Source organism: Anopheles moucheti, chromosome 2 (assembly GCF_943734755.1).
Source record: "Anopheles moucheti chromosome 2, idAnoMoucSN_F20_07, whole genome shotgun sequence".
In the NCBI taxonomy this organism is placed as follows: domain Eukaryota; kingdom Metazoa; phylum Arthropoda; class Insecta; order Diptera; family Culicidae; genus Anopheles; species Anopheles moucheti.
In genome coordinates, this window is record NC_069140.1 from 57,100,308 (window position 1) to 57,126,772 (window position 26,465).

The 26,465-nt window shown below is 45.4% G+C and overlaps 1 protein-coding gene across 1 annotated transcript; it reads right to left on the bottom strand.

Moving 5' to 3' along the window:
* Nucleotides 1-1,387: 1,387 nt before the first annotated feature.
* Nucleotides 1,388-26,465, bottom strand: LOC128310477 (uncharacterized). The gene is made up of 6 exons (XM_053047127.1): nucleotides 26,132-26,465; nucleotides 25,927-26,050; nucleotides 5,691-5,930; nucleotides 4,224-5,257; nucleotides 1,720-4,141; nucleotides 1,388-1,643 (listed from the first exon to the last, which is right to left on the bottom strand). Exons 1-6 carry the CDS (start codon nucleotides 26,463-26,465, stop codon nucleotides 1,514-1,516), a joined length of 4,284 nt encoding a protein of 1,427 aa, XP_052903087.1. The 3' UTR covers nucleotides 1,388-1,513.

Below are 26,465 nucleotides of genomic sequence, written 5' to 3' on the forward strand. Positions count from 1 at the left end.
GAGGAGTGTTAGATGATCGAATCCTTATAAGCGAAGCGTTTCGCTTCGCATGGGATGAAGGTTATTCCAATGAAAACGAAAGAGAGAGAGAAAATGCAGTTGATTTTATACATTGTTTGGATTCGATAATTCCGGTAACAAGAGGAACAATCGCTATGTGCGAGGAAAGGTGCAAAATGTGTGCGTGTAGCAGCATGTTATTACAACTACTTTGCTTATCAAAAAAGCAGTAGTTTACTTCAGGAGAGCTGCAAAGCAATAATGAAACCACGGCTGATAAATGTGTAACGTAGAAAGACAGTGAAGCGAGAACATTGGTTTGGGGCGATCGTGAAATGGACACAGTTGCTTGTCGATCAGGTGATGATTTTGTTTTATTTTTACAACCACAAGAAATTTATTTATTTGCATAAAGGCTTACGTGCTAACGAGCGAGTGTGGTACATTCTTATGTAAAAATATGTAACGTTCCATAGGTTTACGATTACTGTTTACTTTCGGGTTAACTTTAAAGGAAAGGCAATACTGCAAAACCAGTAGCAAAGCAGAGTGTAATGGAAGGCAAAACAATTTCCAGATATACAATTTATTGTTACTCAAATAGGATTCGAATGCATGAAAAATTATTTCACCTTCCACTTGTACTCGTATACACAACCTATCAACCCCTTATATATTACGTAAATACATAGTGTTGAATGATAAATATGATTTGTATATGTGTGAAAGATTTATGGGTTCGTTCAATTTTCCTCGGTGAAGGGCGCCCTACTTATGCAAATGAAAGCGGCGATGGTGCCGTTTCGCTTCGCTTCGTACCCCTATGTGTTAAACAGACTATCCAGCATTAGCAAGAACAACGGAGGAGTACTACATTGACGAGCTCAATGGGCTTTACGATGAAATCATTATCGTTCCAATGGGCTGGTCATATCATGAGAATGACACTGGACGACTCAGCTCGTAAAGTCCTTTTAAATCGTCCACATGGACAGAGGAGACCTAAATTGATATGGAGTGATGGAGTGACGTGGATGCGTCCGTCAGAAAGGCCGGAATAAGTGGATTGACAGACGATGGCGCTCGACCGCGAGCGGTTTAGAGGAGTCCTGTACCAGGCCAAAAAGTAAGTAAGTATTTTAAACTATTTACATTATGTTTGGTTTACTTTCCACTTACGAAAATTGTGATACTAGTGCTACGACGTTTCCTTTCCATTTGTCTATAAACGCTTCCTTAACTCCTTTGTAAGCCTTGCAAACATATGCTTGAAAATGATTTCTACATTCAAACGGTCTCGGGCATCACTTACGTTTTCAAAAAAATGTCACCATGTGGTTGTAATGACAAATATACACATTTTGAATGTTTAATATGATATGCATTTTTCAATAAAATTTTATTTTATGTTGTGGAATAAATAAATAGTCATATGATGATAATGTAAGGTATGCAGTGCAGTAGTCATGGAAATGCATTGTAAATTGGAACACAAACTCAGCCGAATGTGACTTCAGTCCGGATCGGCCATCGGTTTTGGCAACTCGCTAAGCGAAATTGTGTCACTCTTCAGCAGTGGCACGGTCACCGGCGGTTTTCGATGTTTTGATGGTTTGGAATGGTACATTACCCAATTGTCCGGTCTGGGGAGAAAGATGATGAAAGAAACATAATATGATATCAGCCAGGGTTCGCCGATTTGCATAATGAATGGTTTACCTGTCAATGCTTGTTAGTAGTACAAACGGTACCAAAGAAATAGCACTCGGGTTTTTGGTGGACGTCTTCGGTCTATTGTTGATCGGTCGTTTGTTTTTGAGTTTGGTTACCGTTGTTCTGTCTTTGCTTATGTCGTCTCGGATAGAACGTTGTTCAGTTGGGTAGCGCGTGTCTTTATGCGTCCGGTCGGAGTCAATCATTCTCGATCTGTTACGGTTCCGCAGGGTCACTGTTGGTCGATCGTTCTTGTCCGGAGTCGTATCGTCGCGATTTTCACCGTTTAGTAATAGTCCCACGAACTTGTCCGAGTACTCATCTAGTAGTAGCTGTTTGTCATGTCCAGGTGCATAACGGTGATCTTGTCCAAGGTCGTGGTACAGAGGTCGCAAAGTTCCTGCAGTCAAGTAGTCAGTATAATTCCTAGTGTTCGTTCTTTCCTTCGTCCAATAGTCTCGATAAGTAAGATCCGCGCTGATTACGGATTGGCGTACAAGCGGTTCATAATGTGTTTGTTCCGGTCGTAGATAGCCGTCGTGTTCGTCTAATGGAAGTACCTGTAGTCGGTCACCCTCAGTGTCCGCGTGCGTTACTGTCTGTCGACTAGGATGCGGTACGGTATCGTCGTAGTCATTGCCGTAGTCGTAGACAGAGAAAGACTCCGAAAGTTTCATAGGAAGATCCCCAGAAGTAGGAAAAGCGGTTCGAGTAGCTGTCAGAGCGACAGACGATCCATTGGAAACGGAAGTAGTGTTACCAGTAGTAGTGGTTGCGGAGATAACAGGAGATAGAGTTCTATTACTGTTAGTAGATAGGAGGCTACGACTTCCAGTGGGAAGGCTTTTGAAGTCTACAGAGAAGACAGAAGTTTGTGCGAGAGAAGGTTGTTTGAATGGTTTATTGGAAGGTGTCTTGTGAAAGTTAGTGTCGGTCGGTGGTCTAAACGTCGATGTCCGGGGTCGCTGCGACGCGTGTTGCGATGGTAGGTCGGCGTTCAGGGTAAGTTTGTCCGAGAGTCTTCGTCGCGGTGTCGTTGTACGTATCGGTCGTCGGGTGTCGAAGTATGGGTTTGGTGGTGGAGAAGGAGGAGGAGGAGGTGGCGTCGGTTGGGCCGCGTAGTACCCTCCCCCATACGGAGGGTAATACCCGTACGGTGGTGATTGCGTTGTAGTCGTTGTAGTAGTTGGCCGATGATAGCCATAGGCAAAGTACGGTGGAGGAGGATCATAGTCCGTATTGTAATCCTCGTCGTAGTCATTGTAATCAGGCGGCGGAGGAGATGTTTGGTAGTACCCGTAACGTCCGTCCCGATCGCTGGCTATGCTCGATGTCCGTCTCGTACGTACAAGTGTTTGCGGTCGGTCGGTTGAGTCTTCGTTCGTGCCGTTTGCATTACGTGACGCGGAGAAGTCCAAGTTATTGCTCACTAGCGGTCTGGTCGCTGACGGTGTAGGTCGTTTCTTGGTAGTCGTTTTGCGCGTAGGTTTGCGTTTCTGGGTAGGTTTTGTAGTTACCTTAAGGTCCAGTTTGTGGTCTATGATAGTCGCGGTCGAAAACTGTCCACTGGGCAGCGGTGGTCTATTGGATGTCGGTGTCAGGTCAACTTTGTTGCTCACAACAACTGTTGGGCCAACGGTCAACGTCGAAGACGGTGGTCTCTGTCGGTTCGGTTGCACACCAGTGTTGCCGTTCGTTATGAGGTCCACTTTATTGATGACGTTACTTGAAGTCGTTACTGGTACCAAAGAGGGACGTCGTGTAGTGGTCGTTGTTGTGGAAAATGTCGCAGATTGTGCAGTGTCTTGGTCGGCTGTAGGTATTGCACCGTTGGCCGGCACCGTCTCGTCATCGTCTTCGTCTTCCTCGTCCTCGTCTTCGTCACCGGTGTCGTTGTTGAATGGGTCGCGTTCTTTCCACGGCGTCAGGTCGACGGGTGCCATAAGTCGCGATTCACACGGAAGTCGTTCGTTCTGGCCAAAGTCCGACGGAAGAAACACGAATGGTTGCAGTGTTCCGCCACCGCCCAGTGCACGGCAAAGTACCTGCGAGAACGCTACCTGTCGAATCGATTCGAGCTGGGCAGGCGTAAAGGATGATTCGAAGCCCGGATTTTCGTACCAAAACCGATCGCCTTTCCGCAAATTGCTGAACTGTTGAGCAATGATGCACGAGAAGGTGGGACCTACGATTCCACCCACCACCGGACGTTCCGCTAGACCGCCGACAAACAAGTCAATGTCGTCAACGGTACGATAGGCCTTCTGTAGACGATTCGCCGACGCTGGACCCATGATGCGTTCCACATCGGACCAATCTTTCACCGACGACAGACCGCACGGACCACGCCAATTGACGTACGCTGGAAGCCCATGATCACGGCCCCGCTGAATGTTGATCGCAGCCAAATCGAGCCCGAACGGAAAACCTGTGCAGAAGGGGGGTGAAAAATGGAAATTGTGTTAGCCAAACATCGTTGAAACCGTCCGCCCGTCCAGTGACACACTTACTTTTCGTTTGGAACAGATGATTTGTCAGCTCGGCCGTGATGAACTCGTCGCGCTTCAGTGCCCTCTGGTTGACCATACCACGCAGCAATCGGTGCAACGAACCCGGACCTCCAAAGTCACCTTCGGACGTGTCCTCGTGCAGGCTGACATTGTTCGCAATGAACCGGTGGTGCCGGTCGGTCCGCATGTACGTGCTCTGAATTAGCGAATGGCCGAAACGGAATGCAGCGGCCGAGAACTCGTTCGCTATGGTAGGGTTCACGTTAGCATCGTAGTTCCGGTAGTAGCCGCTCGTTTCCAGCTCCAAGTCGAACAGCCGACACACCTCCTTGCCCAGCACCAGCGGCAAAAACTCCCGGTAGGTAATGTGCTGGAAAAGGGCGCCCACGATGCGCCGCGTTTCCTGGTACACTTTCTCATCGCTCCAGTGGGGGTTTATGTCGGAGAGGCGCGTCGCGATCTGATTGTGTTCGTTCACCCATATCATGTGCATCATAAGCAGTCCCGGTTGCTCACCGCTCCGACTGTCGCCGGGCCGTATGCACTGGTTCGCTAGGGCCGCCCGAAAGCAGACGTCCTCGTGCGGTGGACCACGGCCAAACAGCAGCAGCCCGTTACGAAAGATCCGCGCATTGTCCGACGATCGCGGATTGCTCGAGTAGATCGGTGATGCGTCCAGGAAGGAGGTGGCCTGGTTTGTTTGTTCCCGCCACGAGAGCAGACAGTCGCGGCGTTGCGCCGGTGCCGACCGGAGAAACTCCAAACAGCGCACGCCTAGATGCGACAGCCAAGGGTCGTCGTGCGGAACTTTGATCGGCAAACAGGAGGGATGGGTGCTTTCTTCGCCTCCGTTGCAACATCGGGGCGTGGAACCGTTAATGCTGCGCGGCTGGGCCGTGGCCGTCACGTCGTGGTCAATCAGCTGTCCCCAAAGGGCCAACATCATCGTCACCGGGGCTTCTTCATTGCGGGAACCATGCACCACGAGGCTGACGAATCTAGCCGATGGTAACGTTGCACCAGTAACGGATCGACTGCAAGAGACGGGAATTGTTGTTAAATGAGCGCCATCGTGACAATTTTTGGGTTTAAATGAGGCAGTCATGCTAACTGAGGCCAATGTAGGTATAGAATCATTTACAACCGAGCATTGCTAATTGATTATATTCGGTTGATTCGTTTAAGAGTTGGTTGTGTGTATATACATTTTAATTAGTTATTTAAAGAAAATTGTAACAAATATTATGTTACATCACCATAACTCTTTTTTTTTTAAACTTTCGAAATCTTTCACACACCGTAAATATTAAAAAAGATTTTGATTTTGGAAGTTAGGACACTTTGCATTTTCGCATCACAAAACGATCAAACTTCTCACTAACACTGACAATAAGTTTCACATGGCTACAACGTTCTCAGGATTGAAAAAAAAAACAGGAAAAGCTATTTGAAAGCTCTCTCGCTTACCGTATGCCTTCAACACCATCTTGATACTCGGGAGCCAGGAACCGATGAAAGGGCATCTGTGCCGATCCCCAGCGTGGCCTGCGGGCGTTATTGCACGTTCCATCGTGCGTTCTATAGCGCAGGCTGGCAGGGACACAGCGTGGCGCGTCCCGCGACGGACACAACTTCTCGAGCGGTGTTTTCTTCAGTGAAATTTTCGGCGGCGCTTGTCGACCGATGGCCACATACTCGACGTTGGTGCTGGTGTAGATCGCATGGAGAAATGCACAAGAGATCACATCATTAGCGCAACGCTGCCAAGCACATTCAGTGTCAGTGTCTGTTCTTTCCGTCGGCACGACATCACTTCAACCCCGTATCATCAAAGCCCGGGCGGCACGAGTTGCCCGCACGGTGCGGCACTTTCACTTTCACCCACGAGCGCTGCCACTTGCATCGCATTTCGAACCAGTAGTGCAGTGTACGTTCTGCTGTCCGTCGTTTCTAGGTTACGTTACGCCCCACTCTTTCGTATCACTTCGCTTTTGGAGCTATGCGCTTGCGACCGAACCACACTGCAGCGAATCGTGAGCCACACTGACATGGCCTGCCAACGGGACGATCGTATTTATAAAGTTTTCCACCACGGTGGATGCGCCCGAACGAACGATCGCTTCCGATTTAGTACCCCCCCTTCCCCCTCCCCACGCCTTTTCACCCCCCGATGGCTCTGCGCAACATTGGCCACTTTCCACCGGGGATCACGATGAAAAGGTGGGAGGGGGTTCAATGCGGCGATGTTTCCTTTTACCTAACCCACCGCTGGGTGATTTTGTTTGTAGATCTTTTTGTCCATCTTCACCTTGTTTGTGGGTATTTACTAAAGGGACAATCCATGAACGATCGTGTGAGCTGTTTTTAAGGTCCCCGTGTCTAGTGAAGTGGAAGTGGAAGAAACTATGCATCGGCTTATACTAGCAACAAAATACGCGAAAGGTGAAGCTGACACGAACGGCAATCTTCCATCAACAAGATGACATCTTGCTAAATGGCCGCTAAATTTGTTTTCTCTACGTTTTTCCACATATCTGTGTGTGTGGTGCACTGGACGAAATTATCATCAACCCTTATGTGTCGGCCTGATCCCAACCCTACCCAGGGCAGGTGTTTTATTAAGGGAAGGAAAAAAAAATACCCGTAAAGTGGTCACATAGCTATTTTCATGACGATCTTTTCCCTTGAAGCTTTCCATTCGTGAAATTGTTTTTGTACTTACTTCCCCGAAGCATCATTTCTCCCGCGTGCTTCAATCGAAGTAGCCCTTTTTTCGTACGTGAGAATGTCACTGGCTTCGCGGAAACTGTTGGTGAACCGGAATTAAAACTTCACGACCCATTCCAACGGTTTAGCTTCAGATAGGCAGCGATCGTACCATCATCATCAGCCACCGATGGGGAAAGTGAACGATCACGTCTGCTTTACGATCGTGATCGTGAACCGCGACACTGACGACCTATTCGCGTCGCAGTTTCTCTTTTCCACATTTTTTGTTTCATTTTTAACAATCTGATCTTCAGCGTTTCGCACTGGGGGCAGTATTTAAAAAGTTTCCTTCTGCTTTTTACGTTTCACGAATTGCAAAGTGCCGTTTTATGATGGCCGATGGTTTTTTTTGTGTCTGCCATTTTCTCATGGGACTGTACCATTATCTAGAAATTTGTTAAGTCACAAAATGAAGAAAATTAAATCACTCCGACTTGGTGTGGCTATGGTGGGTTAAACGTTACTTGTTCGAATGACGCGTTTTTACGGGGAACCGTTATTTCTCATTAGGCTACCCGGTCTGTCGCTTTCGTCACAGACTGCTCCGGTTTCCTTTCCTGTCTAATTTAAACCTTTTTTGTTGTCTGTCTGCGATTGATTTTGTTGCAGTATCAATGGGATCAAGGAAGGAGTAATTGCTTGTTTATTATTAAGTTATTGAGTTGATTTTTAGCATAAGTTAGTTAACTAATTGAATTAATTATCTATAGGGGTTGATATGCATATATATATTAGGCATATTTAAAAGTGTAATTTTTAAGTGAAATTTTTAACCAAATACAAGATTATTCTTCCCGTGACGTGTAATTCAATAGTTCACACTGTTACCGCTCATATTGTCGATATTATTGGACCATTCCGCCCTTCATGCACCGGCAATGAGGTCGATATAAACAAAATAGCAAAACTTGTGAGCAGACTGGCCGCGACAAAATTTTTGATGTGCGCTGTTTGAGACGAGCGAAATTGAAATTCCTCTGATAGTGCCAAGTAAATCCTCAAGCGGGCTGACGGAAAGGTCTCGTTTCACTGAACTTGACGCCGGTGATCCCGAAACCAAACTGTCGCTATTTCGGTGAACAGCAAATTCCCCCCCGCGTTGGGCTGCACGCGAGTCGAGATCAGGGTTGAGATTCGGTGCGATTCGATTGACGATGCAACTACACGATGTAGCCGGCCGTGCATGGTGGAGGTCGAACTGTTTGTTATTCGCCCCAGCCAATCTGGCACACGTGGTGTACGTGCTTTGGGGTTTATGTTTTGTGGATTTCTCTTGCATCTGCCTGCCTGGGATATGCTTAACGAGGTGCGAGAGTCGTTCAGACGGGCATAAGGGCTTACATTCGTTGTTTTCTCCCATCAATACGTGGAAGCTTAATTACGTTCCTCGTGAAAGCTGCTGTCCGCGGCTGCGAGTTTATATTGGAAGAGAAATGTGTTTTAGAACTCACAATGCTTGTAGGAAGGACATGGTGATTTGTGACGAGACTATGTGCTCTTATTCTGGTCATAATTGCTATATTGTTAAATGTGTTCAATGTTCGAAGATCATGCACCTCAGTTAGTTCATTGTTATCGAATGTAAATAACGCCTTTATCTACTCCATCTATTACTTGCGCTATTCGTTACTACCTCACCATTCGACCATGTCTCAGCATCTGACGGGTAGCTTGACACAACATCCATCAATCTGGCTCGTTTGCATCGTTTGCATCCAACCTCCACCGACACCGTGTCCAGAAATCGACAAACAAACGCTCACAATTCAATTAAATCAATCCGCCCATCCGCCGCAGGGTGAGAAACGTTTAGACAGCCCTTGAGGGCACGACCAACCCACACATCACCTCCATTGCTTCGATGACTTTTTTGGGTCACTGGCCGCGTGGGGTTTTTTTTCGTGCAACGAACGGTGACGGCGACTCCCCGACTCTGCCGCAAACGCGAGGAGAAAAGAAAGTCCAAGACCTTTCCAGATCGCGCAAGAGATCATGAACTTTGAGCAAGAAAAATCGAGAAAGTATCCAAGGCAGGCAGGAAGAGTGCAACACATTCGGGCTCCTCTGTGCCGGGGCAATTGTTTGCGGTCGTCTCGCTGTTTTCCTCTCCGTCCTCGCACCGACCTCGCGGGGTACGCTGTGCAATGAGATGAGTATCGGATCACAAAGTGAAACGTAACGCAGCGCCAGTTCCAGTTTGCCGTGAAAGCCTGCTTTCCTGCCGAAGGCTCGGTCGCTTGGAAAGTGCTTGCAAGGTAAACCCGAATGGCCAAAGTGTGCAGCCTTGGTACGGATGCTGCGGTCACCGAAGGAAGCGTGGAGCAAACTACTTTCTACCCGCAGCACATCCGCAAATGGGAGACCTCGGGACCGCGATCGGAACCAGCGTCGGCCGGAAATAGAAAGTGTCTCGAGCCTTGCGCGGAACGGAGGCACTCGCTTGCGGACGGGGAAGCTTGGAAAAAGAAAAAAAACGCTCGGAGGAAAAGAAAGACCAAATCAGGTCGTACGATCGAAATCTCGGCGCGATTTGGAGTGGGACATAATCGGTGGAAAACACTGCGAATGCATCAATTAGGTTACCTTCGCGAGTGGGTTGCAAAGTGTGTAACAGACAAGTGGTAGCTTTTCTTTTTGGGCGACCAAATCGGAGCGCGGCTAATGCAATTATGCAGATGAGATGCGATCTTCCGACTCAACGATAGGTTCCGCAAGCGACCTCGTATGTTTAGGTGAATGTTTACTACTGGCTTTTCTTTTACTGCACAACGTGGGATTTCGTGGTTGGATCGAAATAACTACTCAGCATACAAGTGATGCACTGGATGGATGATGTAAAAATTGCAGTTCTGATGAAGGAGGAAAATTCGCTTAAACATACCTGGTAATAGTTGTATAAAGTTGCATATTTAATTATAGCATCTTTACTTTTTCATTACATATTTTTACGAATCGACATGAATGAGGTTATAACAGCTTTTTGTTCGTTTTTAATACGTAATATACTTCTTTTTTTCTCCTTCCTTCAAGCTTTCAAACTAATATTGATTTATCACAAGCAAATGTGAACATTTGTTATTGATTATTCGATTGTCATCCTAACCCGCTTACCATTGGGCTCGTAGCTTTACCTAATATCAAACAGAGAGCTTTTCAATGTTCCAAGTAAATGCTTTACCGGTGATCTATTTATTACATCAAACCGTACGCCAGTATGACACAACCGACCAACGAAAGATCCTCTTCAAACTTCAAGAGAATATGGCCCCAAAAAGCGATGCGATTTGCATGCCTTGAGGAATTGATGCCCAAACAATAAAAGACCAGCTGTTCGATGCATGGGACTTCGTAGGTTACGACTATGGTCGATAAAACTTTGTACGAGTAAAGCTCACACCAACTCGCTCTCACAATCGAGGAAATGAAGAAGTAAGAGCTACCTTACCCGTTGGGGGGAAAAAAGTTATACAGTCTGCAACACGATACTTCCGTAAAACATAACGTAACGTAGGATCGCGGACGAAGATCTTTCCTGATGGCAAAAGCAAAAAAAAGGGGGTTATGGCAAGATTCAGGCCCATCCATAACCTGTTTTTTTTTTTCGTCTGTTTCAAGCAGACTCCAGAAGCGGTTATCATCGAACTCATCGTACAGCTCATCACGCCGGCGGGCCGAGGGTGTAGGAAAGCTTAAAACCGTACCTCCGTAAACTGCTGTGCCGTGTGGGAGAAAGTGCCCGCGCACAGCCTTACATAAGCGGTGAGAATTAATTCAACGAACACGAGCTGCGCAGATGAGGCCGGCATTTTGGGGCTTTGGCGTCCGTAACGCATGCCCGTCGCTGGCCGGGGCTCGCTTATGCCGTGCATTTTTCTTTCCACACATGTCTCACACGGTGTCTCTCATCAAAACCGAGAAGAGTTCAAACGGTACTCCAATCGAATCGGTATGCCCCTCAAAACATCAATATGCGGCGGAATTGTTTTGGAAGATGTTCGCCATTTGCATCATTGAATCACACACCGGTTCAACTCGTTTTCGGGGTGCTATTACTGGAAAGCACAGGACTGTAGGGAATAGTGTAGCGTCCATTGGCGATTGGTTGTTCCAGACGTTGTTTAAGGGTAGTGTTACAGCAGCCACAAGTGTGTGGATTTGTATCACCTTTCTAACAAATTTCACACACTAGTGAATGAATCCAAGCATGCCTTGGACGACAAAACGAAGTAGCCATTGGTTGAGTATTACAAATAGTTGTTCGCAATGGTTTTTGTGAAATATTTCCTACAAAACATAAAAGTTATACTAATCTGCGAAATAGAATACGTAGAATATGTTAAAGTATTTTCATATCTAAAATCGTAAACATCCTTCAATTCCCTAAGTGAATCCATCATCCTCATATTTGACAAATAATTATAGTAATCGTTACAAACATGTTTTTTTCCTTTCTAGACTCGAAATCATTCCTTCAAAAATTGAAATTTAATTAAAACTGCTAAATTTCTTACACGCTAAACAAAGATAATTAATTTGCCCCCCCCAAAAAAAAAGACTGTTACCTTCAGTTTGTCCAAACACATCTCATTAATTGGGAGCTCATTCAAATCACCCGGAAATGCAAATATGTACATTAAACGTCGCCACCAGAGATCGATTGGTATCGTACGGCAATCGTTAATCATCTTCGACATAACGCTAATCATATAATACACGGTTTCCTGCACCTACCGGTGGATGGACCAATCAACCGTTTCCTCAAACCTGTCACAGCCCAGGGTGGTGAGGTTTTGGATTTGTTTTACGATCGGTCGGTACTAATTCCACCGGATGGCTTCGAACTGAGCTCGATCTCCTGCTGGGTTCGTTTGTGTTTGTTTTTCTCTCTGCTACCGGTTGCAGAGCACCAATCAATCGCAGAAATGGTACCAATCAAAAGTAAATTGCACCCCCGGTCCCAATCGCCCGGGTCGTTTGTGAGAAGCGATACGAACGGAGCGCCGTCACAGTAGCTGGAGGCAATTGGGCGACCAAATAAGTGGAAGCAGCAGTCGGTAGTGCCAGCTGCTGAAAGGTGTAAATTATATTTTTTGCAGCTTGAAATCAAAGACAAAATGAAACATTATAAATGTATCAAGAGCTTGCACGAATCACGCTGACTGAAATGGGGTGGGGGGGGGAGAGAAAATGTTACCCAACAAACAATTCGACGATTTTTTTAACGTTGTCCGAGCCTCCCAACAAACAATTCGACGATTTTTTAAGCGTTGTCCGAGCCTTTTTGGTCGAATCAAGCGTCGTTTGGTTCTGCGCGCGGCTAAATCAGCAAGATTGGTTCCGAATCTTGGCTAAGTTTGCGTCAAAGGTTTGGGTCTTTGATTTCCTCCCGCACGAAAAAATCGAATTGGTGCGATCTATTGCTCTTCTTCATCTTTTTCCATGGCTTGTTTGCATTTTGTCTGCGGTGATTACCGCTTTGACAGATTGAATGAAATAGAAATGTAAACAAAGCCTGACCTGTGATCAAACAACATCTACTCTGCTTAAAGTTGCCCTTTTAGTTAAATCTGTGCAACAGTCTTTCATTGGTGTTAATATTTTCAATCTGTGGTGTTTCTGAATACTCTGGTAAGTAAATAACGTGTGCATGTCTTACAATATTCGTGCCAACATTGTTGTTTTGAAAACAGCGCTCTGTTTGGATCTTCCCATGCTAGGTGCAAAATGGAATCCAAAAGAAGCCGTGCGACTGGTTTGGTGTACAAGATCCTCAATATTCGACCTGCTCTTCATCTTATAACTTCATCTTCATCTTAACAACTATATGACGAATGTGTTGGAAGGACATTGCGACGCGGCCAAACACAGGATACGGTGAGTGATATCAACATTCGTTACAACTTGCCCATTAATTAAGGACATATTTTTCCAGACAACGCGCAACGATGGTTTTGTTGTTTTCTTCAGCTGTGCGCCATTATGGTTCAAAGAAGGATGACCGGATAGCGGATTCAAAAGATACAATACCACATATATCTACATCGGAGATTAAAACCACAATATATGGAGCAGCGAATAATTTAATAATAGCAGACCAAATGCTAAAGATACTTTTATGTTGTAGGTAGCATCATATAATAAAATAAATATTATTTTTACAAATATTTTGCATCTATAAATCTTTTCCTAAATATTGTTTACTGCAATGCACAATAGATGGCGCTTTCGTAAAACGTCCCGCTCGATTTTCATCGAAAAGGCTCGAACGCGTCTTCCTTGCGAGCTCGAACAATGGCTCGAACGACGCTCGAACCGGACCTGTTCGAGCCTCGAACCAGTTCGAATTGTTTGTTGGGTATGTAGGGTGACACAACATAACGCGGAAACCGTTGGTGTGCATCCACCAAGGAAAGTTCGACGCGGGGTGAGGGGCTGAAGTTTGGGTAATGAATTGATTGTCGTTTTCATGCTTTCCTTCAAAGAGCCTTCTCTATATTATGGGAACTTAAGATTACTTGAGTGAAACATTCTGAGACTGATCTGGCAGCAAATTTTATTGATCCATTAGATCCCAATGGTTGACATGAGCTTCTTGCCAGCGCCATTCTGCAAAGACATGAGCTTAGGGTTGCTGGGATTAAGCTTGCGTCACTCATTTATCATGGCTTACTAATGACAACAACCCTTAACTTTACAGCCTGTTGTTGCTTGCCCAATTGCTCGAAGCATCTTGCACAGACCCACCGCATCAATGCCATAAGGTACAAACCATAATCAACTAACGTTTCCCTTAAGGTTTTCTCTTTCCGTGATCTCTTCACGATTGTTCTCACAAACCGCCCAGGCATGTAAGCATCGCGAAACGAGCGGCTCCCCTCCATGATCTGGCCAAACCCGGGCCTGTCATAATTTCATTTTGTTATGTGTCGTTTTTCCCTCCTTTTTTCACGTCTGCCTCACTCGCCAGATTAAGCCACCCACCGCAGACAATGTTGGGTGTGAAAAGTCCCGCTGTCTTTTGCTGTTCAACGATGATGCTTTGTAAGATATTTGCGTGACGGATTTTTCTGTGTTGTTTTTTTTTGCGTCCCGTGCGCCTTTTTATTTGTTTTATTCCATTCGTGGCTATGCGGGCATATGCGAAAGTTGGGTTCCCATCGTTTGTTTTTGGTTTGTTTGTTTGTTTTATTTGTTTGCCATGTTCGATGGGCTTTTGGGTGGTTTGGTGCATTGTGTAACGTGGAAGGTGGTGTCAGCAAACGGTTGAGCGCGTTGCATTACCAGCGATGCCCGGAAAGGGATTGCACAGACGAGGCATGAACGCCAAAAATGAAAATCAAAACAATAACAAAACCGTTTGGTTCGTGTGGGGTTTGTGCTAGTGCATTGTTATTATAGGTGCCCCTGTGTATAGGTGGAGAAGGTTAGTTATCAAAGCACTTTTAAATATAAGTTTTTCTTCTTCATCCCCTGTGGTCTCGTTTGTGGACGGAGATGCATAAAGGGTACCGCCTGAATTGTGTTGCACGGCACGGGTTTGCCTGCTCACGCTCCTGCCATAATGTTGAAGAGTGTGGGTGTTGCGACGAAAGCGTTCGACACCCCTGTCGGTAAAGTAACGGCGCGCTTCGGCAGGACCCGACGATAAACGGCGCGCAATTGGCACGCGAGTAGGCAGCTAGGAAGCGTGTAGGGTCAGTACAAAAGTAGCAGTGAAGAATATTCAACGTAGAAAGTGACCAGTGTACAGGGAAACACAGAAAGGAGACGAAAGTAAGTGGACGGTTCTAGGATTAGAACAAATGGTTAATTGGTAATGTAGTTTCAGAACCGTCCGCAAATCCGTCCGTCTACAAGCTTCTGAGAGTAGAAACGGGCCAAATAAAAAGTGACGGTTATCGAAAAACCTCCGCAACAAACTTCTGAAATTTCCTCAGAAATTTCCTCTGAAATTTCTTCTGGAAGAACTTCTACAGTGGAAGCGATGGACGCTACGAAGAAGTGTCAGCTGTGCAACCGACCAGGAGATGCTGAAGCCACGATGGTGCAATGCTGTCTTTGCACAAAAATAGAACATGCAGAATGTACAGGACTGACGTCGGAAGATTTCAACGATCCTGCATTTCGGTATGTATGCACTAAATGCAAGAATAAGCAAGAAGCCACGGCCGCAAAATTCCGGGATGATCGGGAAGCAACGATCGGATTGAAACCTTCGCTGAGATCAAGGAAGGGATCAACGACATCGACAGCGAAGAGAGGAGCAAAAATCGCTCCGATGAGCGTAGCGTCGACGTGCCTCTCGGTGAACATGGAAGAGCAGCTTAAATTAGTGGAAGACGAGAGGCGCTTACGAGTGCGTGAGATCGAAGAGAAGAGAGAAATGAAGCGTCGCGAGAACGCGGAACTAGCAAGACGGCTAGATGAGAAGAAAAAATTAGCCGAAGAGGAAAGCATCCTTCGGGAGAGAGAATTGAAAAGTGAAGAAGAAATGAGAGTGCTGGAGCAAAGCGTGCTCCGTGAGGCGCTAGAGAAAAAGCGCGAACTGATGCTGCAAGCCTCGCGCACTAGCCGCATGGGCTCAGAATGTAGCTACAGTGAGAAAATTATGTGCTGGTTAAACGAGAGCAAAGGAATGACTGTAGCAAAATCGATGCCGAATAAGGATATTCCTTACAGCTCCGGCTCTACAGTTTCAAGCGTTAAACCCATCGCGACATCAAGCGCTACAAAAAGAGAGAAAGAGATGGTTGGTTCGAGACAAGAAGAGGAAGTGTATGACGCACCATCGCGACGACAGGTTGCCGCTCGCCAAGTGCTTGGCAAGGATGTACCACATTTCAACGGCAACCCAGAAGATTGGCCCATTTTTATTAGCATGTTTGAAGAGTCGACGAAAACCTGCGGGTTTAGTCAAGCAGAAAACCTGATTAGACTGCAACGAAGTTTAAGGGGAAACGCTCTCGAACTAGTTAAAGGCCAACTTACGTTGAAAGAAAACGTGCCCGAAGTGCTAGAAACTCTAAGGATGGTGTATGGAAAACCCAGTTTGCTAATACGCTCACTACTAAACAAAATACGCAAAACTCCACCTCCGCGGCCAGATAGAATGAGAACCGTAATAGAGTTTGGGTTATCGGTGAAGGCGCTAACTGATCATATGAAAGCCGCAAAACTACACACCCATTTAAATAATCCAACGTTGTTGGAAGAGCTCGAGGAAAAATTGCCCGGAGAGTTGAAGCTGAACTGGGCTGCCTTTAAGGACGAGAGAGCAGTTGATGGCTTAGAAGGGTTCAGCATATACGTTTCTCAACTGGCGAGGCGCGCGTGTGACGTAACAAATGATCTGACTGAAATAAGCCGGATCGGGGAAAAAGGGAGAAAAAGTACGGCAGCGTTAAATGCACACGTCCCAACGTATGATACATATCCCGAGAGGCCAGCATCATCTTCCCGCTCACCGAATGCGCAGCGTGAGAAAGTGTGTGCAGTATGCTTGCGCAACGGACATCGCGTATACGAATGTGACCAGTTTAAGGCAGCAGGCATAGATCAACGGTGGCGAGTTGTAAAAGAGAAATCACTATGCAAAACGTGCCTAAACAATCACGGCAAGTGGCCGTGCAAATCATGGCAGGGCTGCGGGGTGGATGAATGTCGATTAAGGCATCATAAACTGCTCCATTCTCCGTCGACACCCCAAACGGCAGTAAACGTCTGTGCTACACACATCAACGATGCATACCCTGTAAGTCCTATCTTTAGAATATTGCCTGTTACCCTGTATCATAAAGACAGAGCTAAAACCATTTATGCCTTCGTAGATGAAGGATCGTCGTTCTCCCTAATCGACGAATCGGTCGCCAGAGAGTTGAATGCTTACGGATCGAAATCCCCGCTAACGCTTCAATGGACGGGGCAAGTGACGCGATCTGAACCAAACTCCGAAAGAGTACAACTGCAAATCTCTGGTGAAGATAAAACCTCCAAATTCAGATTAGAAAACGTGCGGACGGTTAGCAGTCTCTTACTACCGTCGCAGACGCTGAACTATGGAGTGCTTAAAAGACGATTTCCCCATCTAACAGGGTTACCCATTACAAACTACGAAAGCGTGCAACCTCAACTTTTAATCGGGCTAGATAACATTCGACTGGGTGTGCCATTAAAACTTCGCGAAGGACGTTCAACGGAACCGATTGCGGCTATGTGCCGCCTGGGTTGGTCAATATATGGAGGAAACGGAGGTGGTACAGCGCAGACACCTATTGTCAATTTTCATGTAGCGCCCGCTACGGATAGTGACTTTGCGCTAAATGAGCAGCTGCGAGACTACTTCACGATGGAAGATTTCGGGACTTCGATTCCTCGTGGGATCCTTGATTCGGAAGAGGAAAAACGTTCAAAACGATTGTTAGAAGAAACGACGCGCAGAGTAGAACCCGGGAATCATTTCGAGACGGGTCTACTGTGGAATACAGACTGCCCTAACTTTCCCGATAGCTACCCTATGGCAGTGAAGCGTATGGAGTCGTTGGAGAGGAAATTTATACAGATGCCAAACTTGGAAGCGAAAGTTCGTGAAACCATCGCCGACTACGAAGCTAAAGGTTATGCGCACAAGGCCACCCTAGAAGAACTGTCCTGTGTTGAAGCTGGAAGAATTTGGTATTTACCGCTGGGAGTTGTACACAATCCGAAAAAGCCAAATAAGATTAGACTAATCTGGGATGCAGCAGCAAAGGTCGCAGGAGTGTCGTTCAACTCGAGAATGCTTAAGGGACCCGATCTGCTCACACCGCTCCCGCAAGTGCTAAGCCATTTCCGCCAACACCCGGTAGCTGTCGCCGGAGACATAATGGAGATGTTTCATCAAATCAGGATTCGTGATCCTGATCGCCAATCACAACGCTTTGTTTACCGCAAGAAGCCAGGCGATCCCGTCGAAGTATACGTGATGGACGTGGCAACATTCGGTTCGGCATGTTCTCCGGCCTCGGCGCAGTACGTAAAGAATAAGAACGCCATAGAGCATGCAAAAGAATTTCCACGAGCCACCGATGCAATCATTAGAAACCATTATGTGGATGATTACCTGCAGAGTTTCACGACGGTTGAAGAAGCTATAGAGGTCGTGAAAGAAGTTAAACTTGTGCATTCGAAAGGAGGATTCACGCTACGACGTTTCCTTTCGAACTCATCGGATGTACTTAAGAGTGTAGGAGACCCAGCAGAAGAAACTACCAAGAATCTGATGATAGAACGAGGAGAAGACACAGGGTCGGTATTGGGGATGAAATGGAAGATAGAAGAAGATGTGTTCGTATTCTCATTCGCGACCAACGAGAATATTCGACACATAATTCGCGAGGAACATGTTCCTACGAAGCGTGAAGTGCTGAAGGTAGTCATGAGTTTGTTTGACCCTATGGGACTTGTATCTTTCTTCCTAGTGCACGGAAAGATACTCATCCAGGAGATCTGGATGAAAGGCATCGGATGGGATGAAGAAATACCAGCGGATCTGTACAAGCGATGGCGAGAGTGGACCGACCTATTTCCTCGTTTAGATGGAATACATGTACCGAGGTGCTACTTCAAATCACCGCACCCAAACTGCCTCGAAACTCTGCAGTTGCATGTGTTCGTCGACGCCAGTGAGACAGCGTATTCCGCTGTAGCATACTTCCGCGTCGAGACAAAGGGAGTGATCCAAGTAGGACTCATAGGAGGAAAAACCAAGGTCGCCCCACTCAAAACGATTTCCATCCCTAAACTCGAACTGAAAGCTGCTGTCCTCGGTTGTCGAATGGCGACAATAATAAAAGAACATCATTCGTTCAAGATCAAACGGCAGTGTTTGTGGAGCGATGCCGGCGTTTGCTTGGCGTGGATAAAATCGTCAAACCCTCGGCGATACCAGCAGTTTGTGTCAGTGCGGGTGGGTGAAATCTTAACAACAACAGATCCACAAGACTGGAGATGGGTACCATCTAAGCAGAATGTTGCCGATCTAGCTACAAAGTGGAACACCGGACCAGAAGTGACGATGGATAACTCATGGTTCCATGGCCCGCCTTTCCTACACGAACCCGAAGACCAGTGGCCACCAAAACGCTCGATTTCCGACACAGATGAGAACGTCCGTGTGATACACATGCATATCAGTCAAGTAGGGCATCCGATCGACCCGACACGATTCAGCAACTGGAGAAAGCTGCTAAGATCAAGCGCGTACGTTCTCCGATATATACACAATCTGAAACGCAAATCCAACGGTGAGCAGTTGTCACTCGGTACGATCAAACAAGAAGAGCTTAGGAAGGCCGAACATGTATTATGGAAAATAGCGCAGCGCGAAGCTTTTCCCGACGAAGCGGCAGTGTTAAGCGAAACGCAAGGGGACCCAGACGGACGACACAACGTCGTCTCAAAGGCTAGTCCAATCTACAAAAAATGGCCTTTCATGGACCGAGATGGGATCTTACGGATGCGAGGACGAGTCGGTGCCTCAATACATACAAAATTCGAAGCTAAGTATCCCACCCTACTCCCCAAGCATAACCATGTCACACTCCTTATTGTAGGTTGGTACCATCAGAAGTATCGGCACGCAAATGGGGAAACAGTAGTGAACGAGATACGACAACGCTTCGATATACCCAACCTCCGAGCAGTGGTAGGAAGGGTGGCTAAAGCATGCGCTTACTGCAAAGTGATGAAGGCCGTCCCACGACCACCCCCGATGGCACCGTTACCAAAAATGAGCCTTGCCGCTTTTACTAGGCCATTCACATACACTGGGTTGGACTATTTCGGACCAGTATTGGTAAAGGTAGGACGAGCCAATGCGAAGCGATGGATAGCCCTTTTCACGTGCCTAACGTTGAGGGCCGTACATTTGGAAGTGGTACACTCACTAAGCACCGTGTCCTGCGTAATGGCTGTAAAACGTTTCATCGCTCGTAGAGGAACGCCGCAGGAGTTCTGGACCGACAATGCGACCTGTTTCCAAGGAGCGAGTAAAGAACTGATGACGGAGATAGAGGATGCACTTGCAGTTGCGTTCACAAGTTCATCTACAAGTTGGAATTTCATACCACCAGCGACGCCACACATGGGAGGAGCATGGGAGAGACTAGTGAGATCGGTAAAAACCGCGATCGGTACCCTTATAGATACGCCTCGCAAACCGGACGATGAGACATTAGAGACGATATTGTTACAGGCAGAAGCGATGATAAACTCTAGACCACTAACATATATCCCATTAGAATCACCAGATCAGGAATCCCTAACACCCAACCACTTCCTACTAGGTAACTCAAGCGGCGCAAAGCAAAGCTTAACGCGACAGGTAGAAAAAGGAGCAACCCTAAGGAATAGTTGGAAGCTAGCACAATACGTGACAGATCAGTTTTGGCAAAGATGGTTGAAAGAGTACATACCGGTCATAACCAAACGAAGTAAATGGTTTGAAGAGGTTAGAGACTTGAAGGTAGGGGATCTCGTCTTGGTAGTGGGAAACACGACGAGAGATCAGTGGACTAGAGGAAGAGTGGAGAAAGTCCTGCCAGGGAAAGACGGGCGCGTCAGAGAAGCGCTGATACGCACGTCGAACGGATTGCAACGACGATCAGCGACCAGGCTCGCTGTTTTGGACGTCTTGGAGGACAGTGAACTCAACCCGCCGAAAGTTTCATAAATAGATGGGGTGAGTTCACGGGAGGGAGTATGTTGCGACGAAAGCGTTCGACACCCCTGTCGGTAAAGTAACGGCGCGCTTCGGCAGGACCCGACGATAAACGGCGCGCAATTGGCACGCGAGTAGGCAGCTAGGAAGCGTGTAGGGTCAGTACAAAAGTAGCAGTGAAGAATATTCAACGTAGAAAGTGACCAGTGTACAGGGAAACACAGAAAGGAGACGAAAGTAAGTGGACGGTTCTAGGATTAGAACAAATGGTTAATTGGTAATGTAGTTTCAGAACCGTCCGCAAATCCGTCCGTCTACAAGCTTCTGAGAGTAGAAACGGGCCAAATAAAAAGTGACGGTTATCGAAAAACCTCCGCAACAGTGGGAGTTATGATTTGATTAGATGTGCCTACATCGAAACTCATTCATACTCATTGGGGAAGAGCATTATTTTGTGGGCAATGGTAAATTGCAACAGTTCGTGGGAATCTAGCATAGCGAAAAGAAAGTGTTTGAGTTTTCCATAAACCAACAATACGCTAGTTCATTAATCTCATGCTTGCCTTTCCCACAGGTGAAGTTTATTCACCGCTAAAGATAAATTGTGATATTTTGTTGCACATGAGCAATCCATGCTCTAACCAAAACCTAAGTAAGTAAATATTTAGGGCCTTACTTAATGTTTTAGTTCCCTAAAGAGTGAATTAAATATTTTCCTCGAATCATACGTTTAAGTGCCAAAAATCAAGAACAGTGATCTTGCCTCGCACTCTCTTAATATTCATTATTAAGAGTTTAACATACATTTGGATAACGCCAATATCAGCCAATATCAATATTGTACATCTGATATTGTATGCTTTAAGATTTGACTAAGTCTACTAGTACTTATTATTGCGATTTTATATTATTCGCTTCAGAATGCTCGGGTGAGAATAGTTGAGAAATAGTTTCCAACAATTTAACAATCAAACCTGGAAATCGGTTTATTGTTTTCAACATGTTTTGCATTTAGAGTACATTAAATAGCATAGATTTTCTCGACTGATTTCTTATCCTCAGCGGTCATACACCTGAAATAATTTCTGATTTTCATTTATCCTTAACTAGCATACTATAAGTAGCGGCGCCGTTCTTCACACGACAGGACTGGTCCATAAGCCCATCTGGACCAATCCTCCGCACGCCTATGAGTAAATGACTATGAGTAAATAAAGTCAAAGAAAGCCAAATATGCTAGGCCTAGACCTCTTGAGGTTGTTGTGCCGATAAAGAAGGCAAAGTGCGACCCACGGGCCAAATCCGGCCCGCTAATAGATTTTATCCGATTCCGGTAGAAAATTTTGAAAGCCCTATAAAATACTCAAGATGTCTTCACCACGATACTAATAATGTATATATGTGATTTATTATCGACATCAACTGTGTAATATTTGTTTACATTTTCCATCAAATTTTTTTTTGGTCAATTCTTCCCAAATAATTAATTCTTGATCGGTCTTACTAGGTGTGCTAAAGTTGCTATAACGCGAAGTGCATAACACATAATAGGAAGGCAATTATGCTTAAGAGTTGTTCTACGCACAAATCGAAACTTGATGTCCATAGCGTAACTATATTCGATATCGTATGACAGGGCTTGAAGATGACAGAGCTTTGTCCATGAAAATCTTTGTCCATGAAAAGCAGCGATTTTTCCACAATCCCCGATTATTCTAAATATTTTGATCCAAGTAACATTGGAACGAAATGTAAAAAAGAATTACACCAAAGTATGAAACATTATGAAACATTATGATTACGAAATCATAATTTTGAAAAGACGTTCGTGTACCAACAAACTCGATACAGCTTGAAAAAAATGTAGGAAGTTTTCCTCAAGGGTTTCACCTACTTCATATGTCTAAAAATTAGTTTGGAATGTCTGGCCCACAGCTTCAAAATTGTTTCTACAATATTTCCCTATTCGTGCTTTAAGCTATCAAGTATAATTATACAATCGAAACAAAATCATATTCGATTGTAATTAATGTAACACATTATGAGGGATGTACCATTAAATGCAGTATTTAATGTTACGTTATATTAGCTACATTTAAATTCACTCACACGCAACATCTGATCTGCGCGAAACCAAGTAAAAATAGTTGAAATGTTTTCTTCAGCAAACCCCGGCTGGTTATCAGCGTCTGCGCTGCCTAAAGAAGCGCCCATTGTGTAGGGCCAGTTTTCCCGCGCGCGAGAAAAATTCCATGTCGATGAGCGTTGTGCCGGTGGTTGACTGCGTCTTTCGGTATGCGACCAGCAGTAATCGCATAATAAAAAGAAACCTCTATTACTCAATAACTTCGAAGATGGCCCATGACGGAGACGGCCGGGTAGCTTCTCTTCGCCCGCTATGACAAACGTAGGTAAGTTACGAAATCGGTCGTCAGGAAAAACTCGCGCGAATAGTACGCGCTGTAGGGCTGTGCGCGATAAGGGGTACTGATGGGAACGTGTTGAAAAGAAATTTTCCAACATCGTGTGCTCGCTTGACATTGCATGCAAAACTGTCCGCCAACCAGCAGTAGCTGTCCATCTCAATTTGTCGCGGCAAAGGCAGGACAAAAACAAGCGTTGATGTGCCCTTTGGCCAGCTTGGCTGGGTTTGAAACAGTTGCAGAAAAAGCAGAGAGATCATGTAATTGCGTTGCGGGAAAGTTATCCATTGTGTCCGGGTGGGGAATTGCCCGTCGTGCAGTGGTGTTTCCAAAGGCTTTCTTGTAGCCGTGCTGGAGATGAGCGATGGTAAACACATGGTTATGCAGAGGAAGATGTTTGCTATCATCATGCCGATTTGGTGTGGCCAAAGCGTACTACAGCACTGCCTGAACTGTCGCACAACTAATAAGGGCTTTGCGGTATGTCAGTATTTCATATCGCACAATTAGTTTTTTAATAAGTGGAATCGGTGAACTATGCAAATAACGCACAGACGCCAACCGTTGGTTCATAGTGGTACGTGAAGCGGTAAGGATGAGCTGGACAACATTGTAGGGCGAACATTCTTTGTCTTCAATGAGTCTTTAAGAGTGTAGCAAAGTGCTTCAAGCGTAAAGCGTCTTTCATGTTTAAGTCTGGTGTTTGAAAAATCTTTCATGGCCTACGTGATATAACCTATTCATGGGGACCCTTTATTGTCTGGTTTATTTTGCAGCACCTGCACCTCTACTCTTTAAAGGTAGTGTTAGAACTTTTGCCTTCTTGGATCATTCTAAGCAATTATCCGCAAACATTCTGGTGTTTGCTCAGTGTCAAATTGTTCATCTATTGAGACCACATGGCAACTGGAGCACAACATGGAGCACAGCAACACAATTGTGCGTAATTAAATAACCATAACGGCGTTCCGGCCAGCGCTATCGGCCACCCAACCGACCGAGTCTCAACTGCGGGCTATGCTAAAGGTTGTGCAGATATTTGAATACTAATACACCCTGCTTGCTAATTGTGCAAACGAAAGCGGCCGTCCACCCGGGTCGGTTCGTCCCACCACAGCCACACAATTAATTATGAAACAAATGAGTGTTGGCCCCAAAACAAACACCCAAAATGTTGAACTCCTTAGCGAAACGATCATTCATTATTTTGTGTTCGCCTTTGGGCAAAGCACTTGCGCCGATATGCATTGTTGCGTAGACGATGCTCGGCGTACGTTGATGTGTGCCCTTCTATTGCGCCAGTGCGTAGCGGTTCTGTTTCGAAGCTCCCGTGCAACAAATCGTGCTGAACGAGGCAGACGCTATCGCCTTATGTTTTAATGATATCAATATGGGTGTGCGGCTTTCCAGCCATTTGGTGTGTTGGTTTTTTTTTTGTTTAAACCGGACTATGCTTTTTTGGGTCAAACGTGCATGCGTGGTTGGGCGACCGAAGTGCGCACAGGGTCGCACATTTAATCAAAATGTTCCCGTGTAATATTTCAATACGACAAAACAAAGGGAGAAATGTTTCGCATACACAATGTAGAACGTTTTTACTTGTGCCTGTTCGTGTACGTGAGGATTAGCAAAGCAATCAAATGGCTATTTCGTGATTGGACGTCAGCTAGTGTTCAAGATTATCACAATTGTTATTATCTTACGCTGTGCTGTTGCGTGAAATTGAGCGTTAAATTGTCACGTTTTGGATAAATTCAGATGCGATGGTTTTTAAAGTGCTATAGATGAGTCTCGGTGCGTGTTAGATTGATTTTTAACTAAAATAAAAATTTGCCAAATTATAAGTGATGAGCTAAAAACATTGGGAAAGCAAATAAGTAACTTGATGTTTGTTCAATGTTAACACATAATATTGTCATTTGTGTATGTTTGACACTTGATAACATTATTTGACACTTTTCTACTCAGCATAACATTCGGTTTTTAGTTAAAACCTCAACGCAACCCAACGACTGTGGGTAATATGAAATATTTCACGTAAAACATGTTGATGTGTAAACTTTATAATTGAAGTAATTCTTTTGCAGACTTCAAGCAATAAAATTACTGTCCTTTGTTTAGCGGTTCAATGTAGTTGCACATAGAAATCAGAATAAGCGCAGAACAGCGCTTTATCGCCATTAGTGGAACAAATGCGACAAACATGGCACTGTCCGATGAGCAGTCTGTCAACAATTCTGTCGGACCGTTTTGTGTGGTTTGATTGCACTTGGAGCGCTGCCTAAGAGAGTTGTTATCGTTTGTCGAGAGTCGAGAATTTTAATATGAGTTTCTAATGTCTACTCTGTTCATGTGGATCACCATGAAGCAGGGCAAGGCCTTTCTGGTAATTACTTTACCTATATGACCATATCACATAAAGCAGATAATTCTAGTTCATTGTTATAACTATGTCTCTAATGTTTTTATATTCTTACAAGAAAAAAGTCAATTTCTTCGTTATAGCGTACTCATAATTCGGGTCAAGGCACTGTCGAGCTGTTTAACGAGATGTTCCAAAAATGGGTTTAATCTAAACACGAAATAGATTTGTATCCATTGTCCTCAAAAGTACAAAATTGTGACAGCCATAACAACTGCATCTTCTAATTAAAGTTTAATTTTACCAGCAGCCACCATTGCCCCAGTGCTACTGCGCTAAACCTCTTGAAGTTTAAGTACCACTGCAAATAGATTAGCAGGGCTTCTTCGGAGATTTCTCATTTATGTCGCCATAAGTGTGTTAGAACGTAACGTTGTTGAGTGAGTAGAATACCTTTCTTTGAATGTTTTTGCAGCGACAAGTGTTGCGTACGCAGCTTTGGCATCCATTTCCGTTTGGTTGGAAGCACTGAACTGTGCCAACAATGCTCCCGGATCATTCGTATCCAAAATGGCGCCTAAAATTGTACAAAAAAATCGCATGTTGTTAGATGGAACATTTTTCCTTTCTGCTTTCGCATAAACTTAAGCTTAAGTACCTCGTTTCAGTAGATTTGGTTCAGCGCGATCGTACAGCTCGATCATCGCTTCCAGTCCCTTCCGTGCGGCTGACTGTAATGCCATCTGCATGACATTTTTTCGTTTTTTCGGCTTGCTGCGATGCGCACTGCCTGCAGCAGTAGTCCCTTTTCGACGTGTTTTATGTCGTCGCGGTGATATTATGAAGGTATCGGGTTCGGTTGTATTATCATCCGTTGGAACTGTGCTGATCGGACGTGGAAGATCAAGATTATCGAAGCTTTCCGTATTGTTCAATAACTTTTGCTGTTGCGCGAGATTGAAGTCCGCTTCTGGGGAGATTTCTATGGCCAT

Bases quoted from the DNA above. Each gene is read 5' to 3' on its own strand.
- LOC128310477 (XM_053047127.1), bottom strand. From the start codon at position 26,465: ATGGCCATAGAAATCTCCCCAGAAGCGGACTTCAATCTCGCGCAACAG. The intron at 26,051-26,131 runs GTACTTAAGCTT...GTACAATTTTAG, and splicing joins ACCAAATCTACTGAAACGAG to GCGCCATTTTGGATACGAAT. The intron at 1,644-1,719 runs GTAAACCATTCA...CTTTCTCCCCAG, and splicing joins CTACTAACAAGCATTGACAG to ACCGGACAATTGGGTAATGT.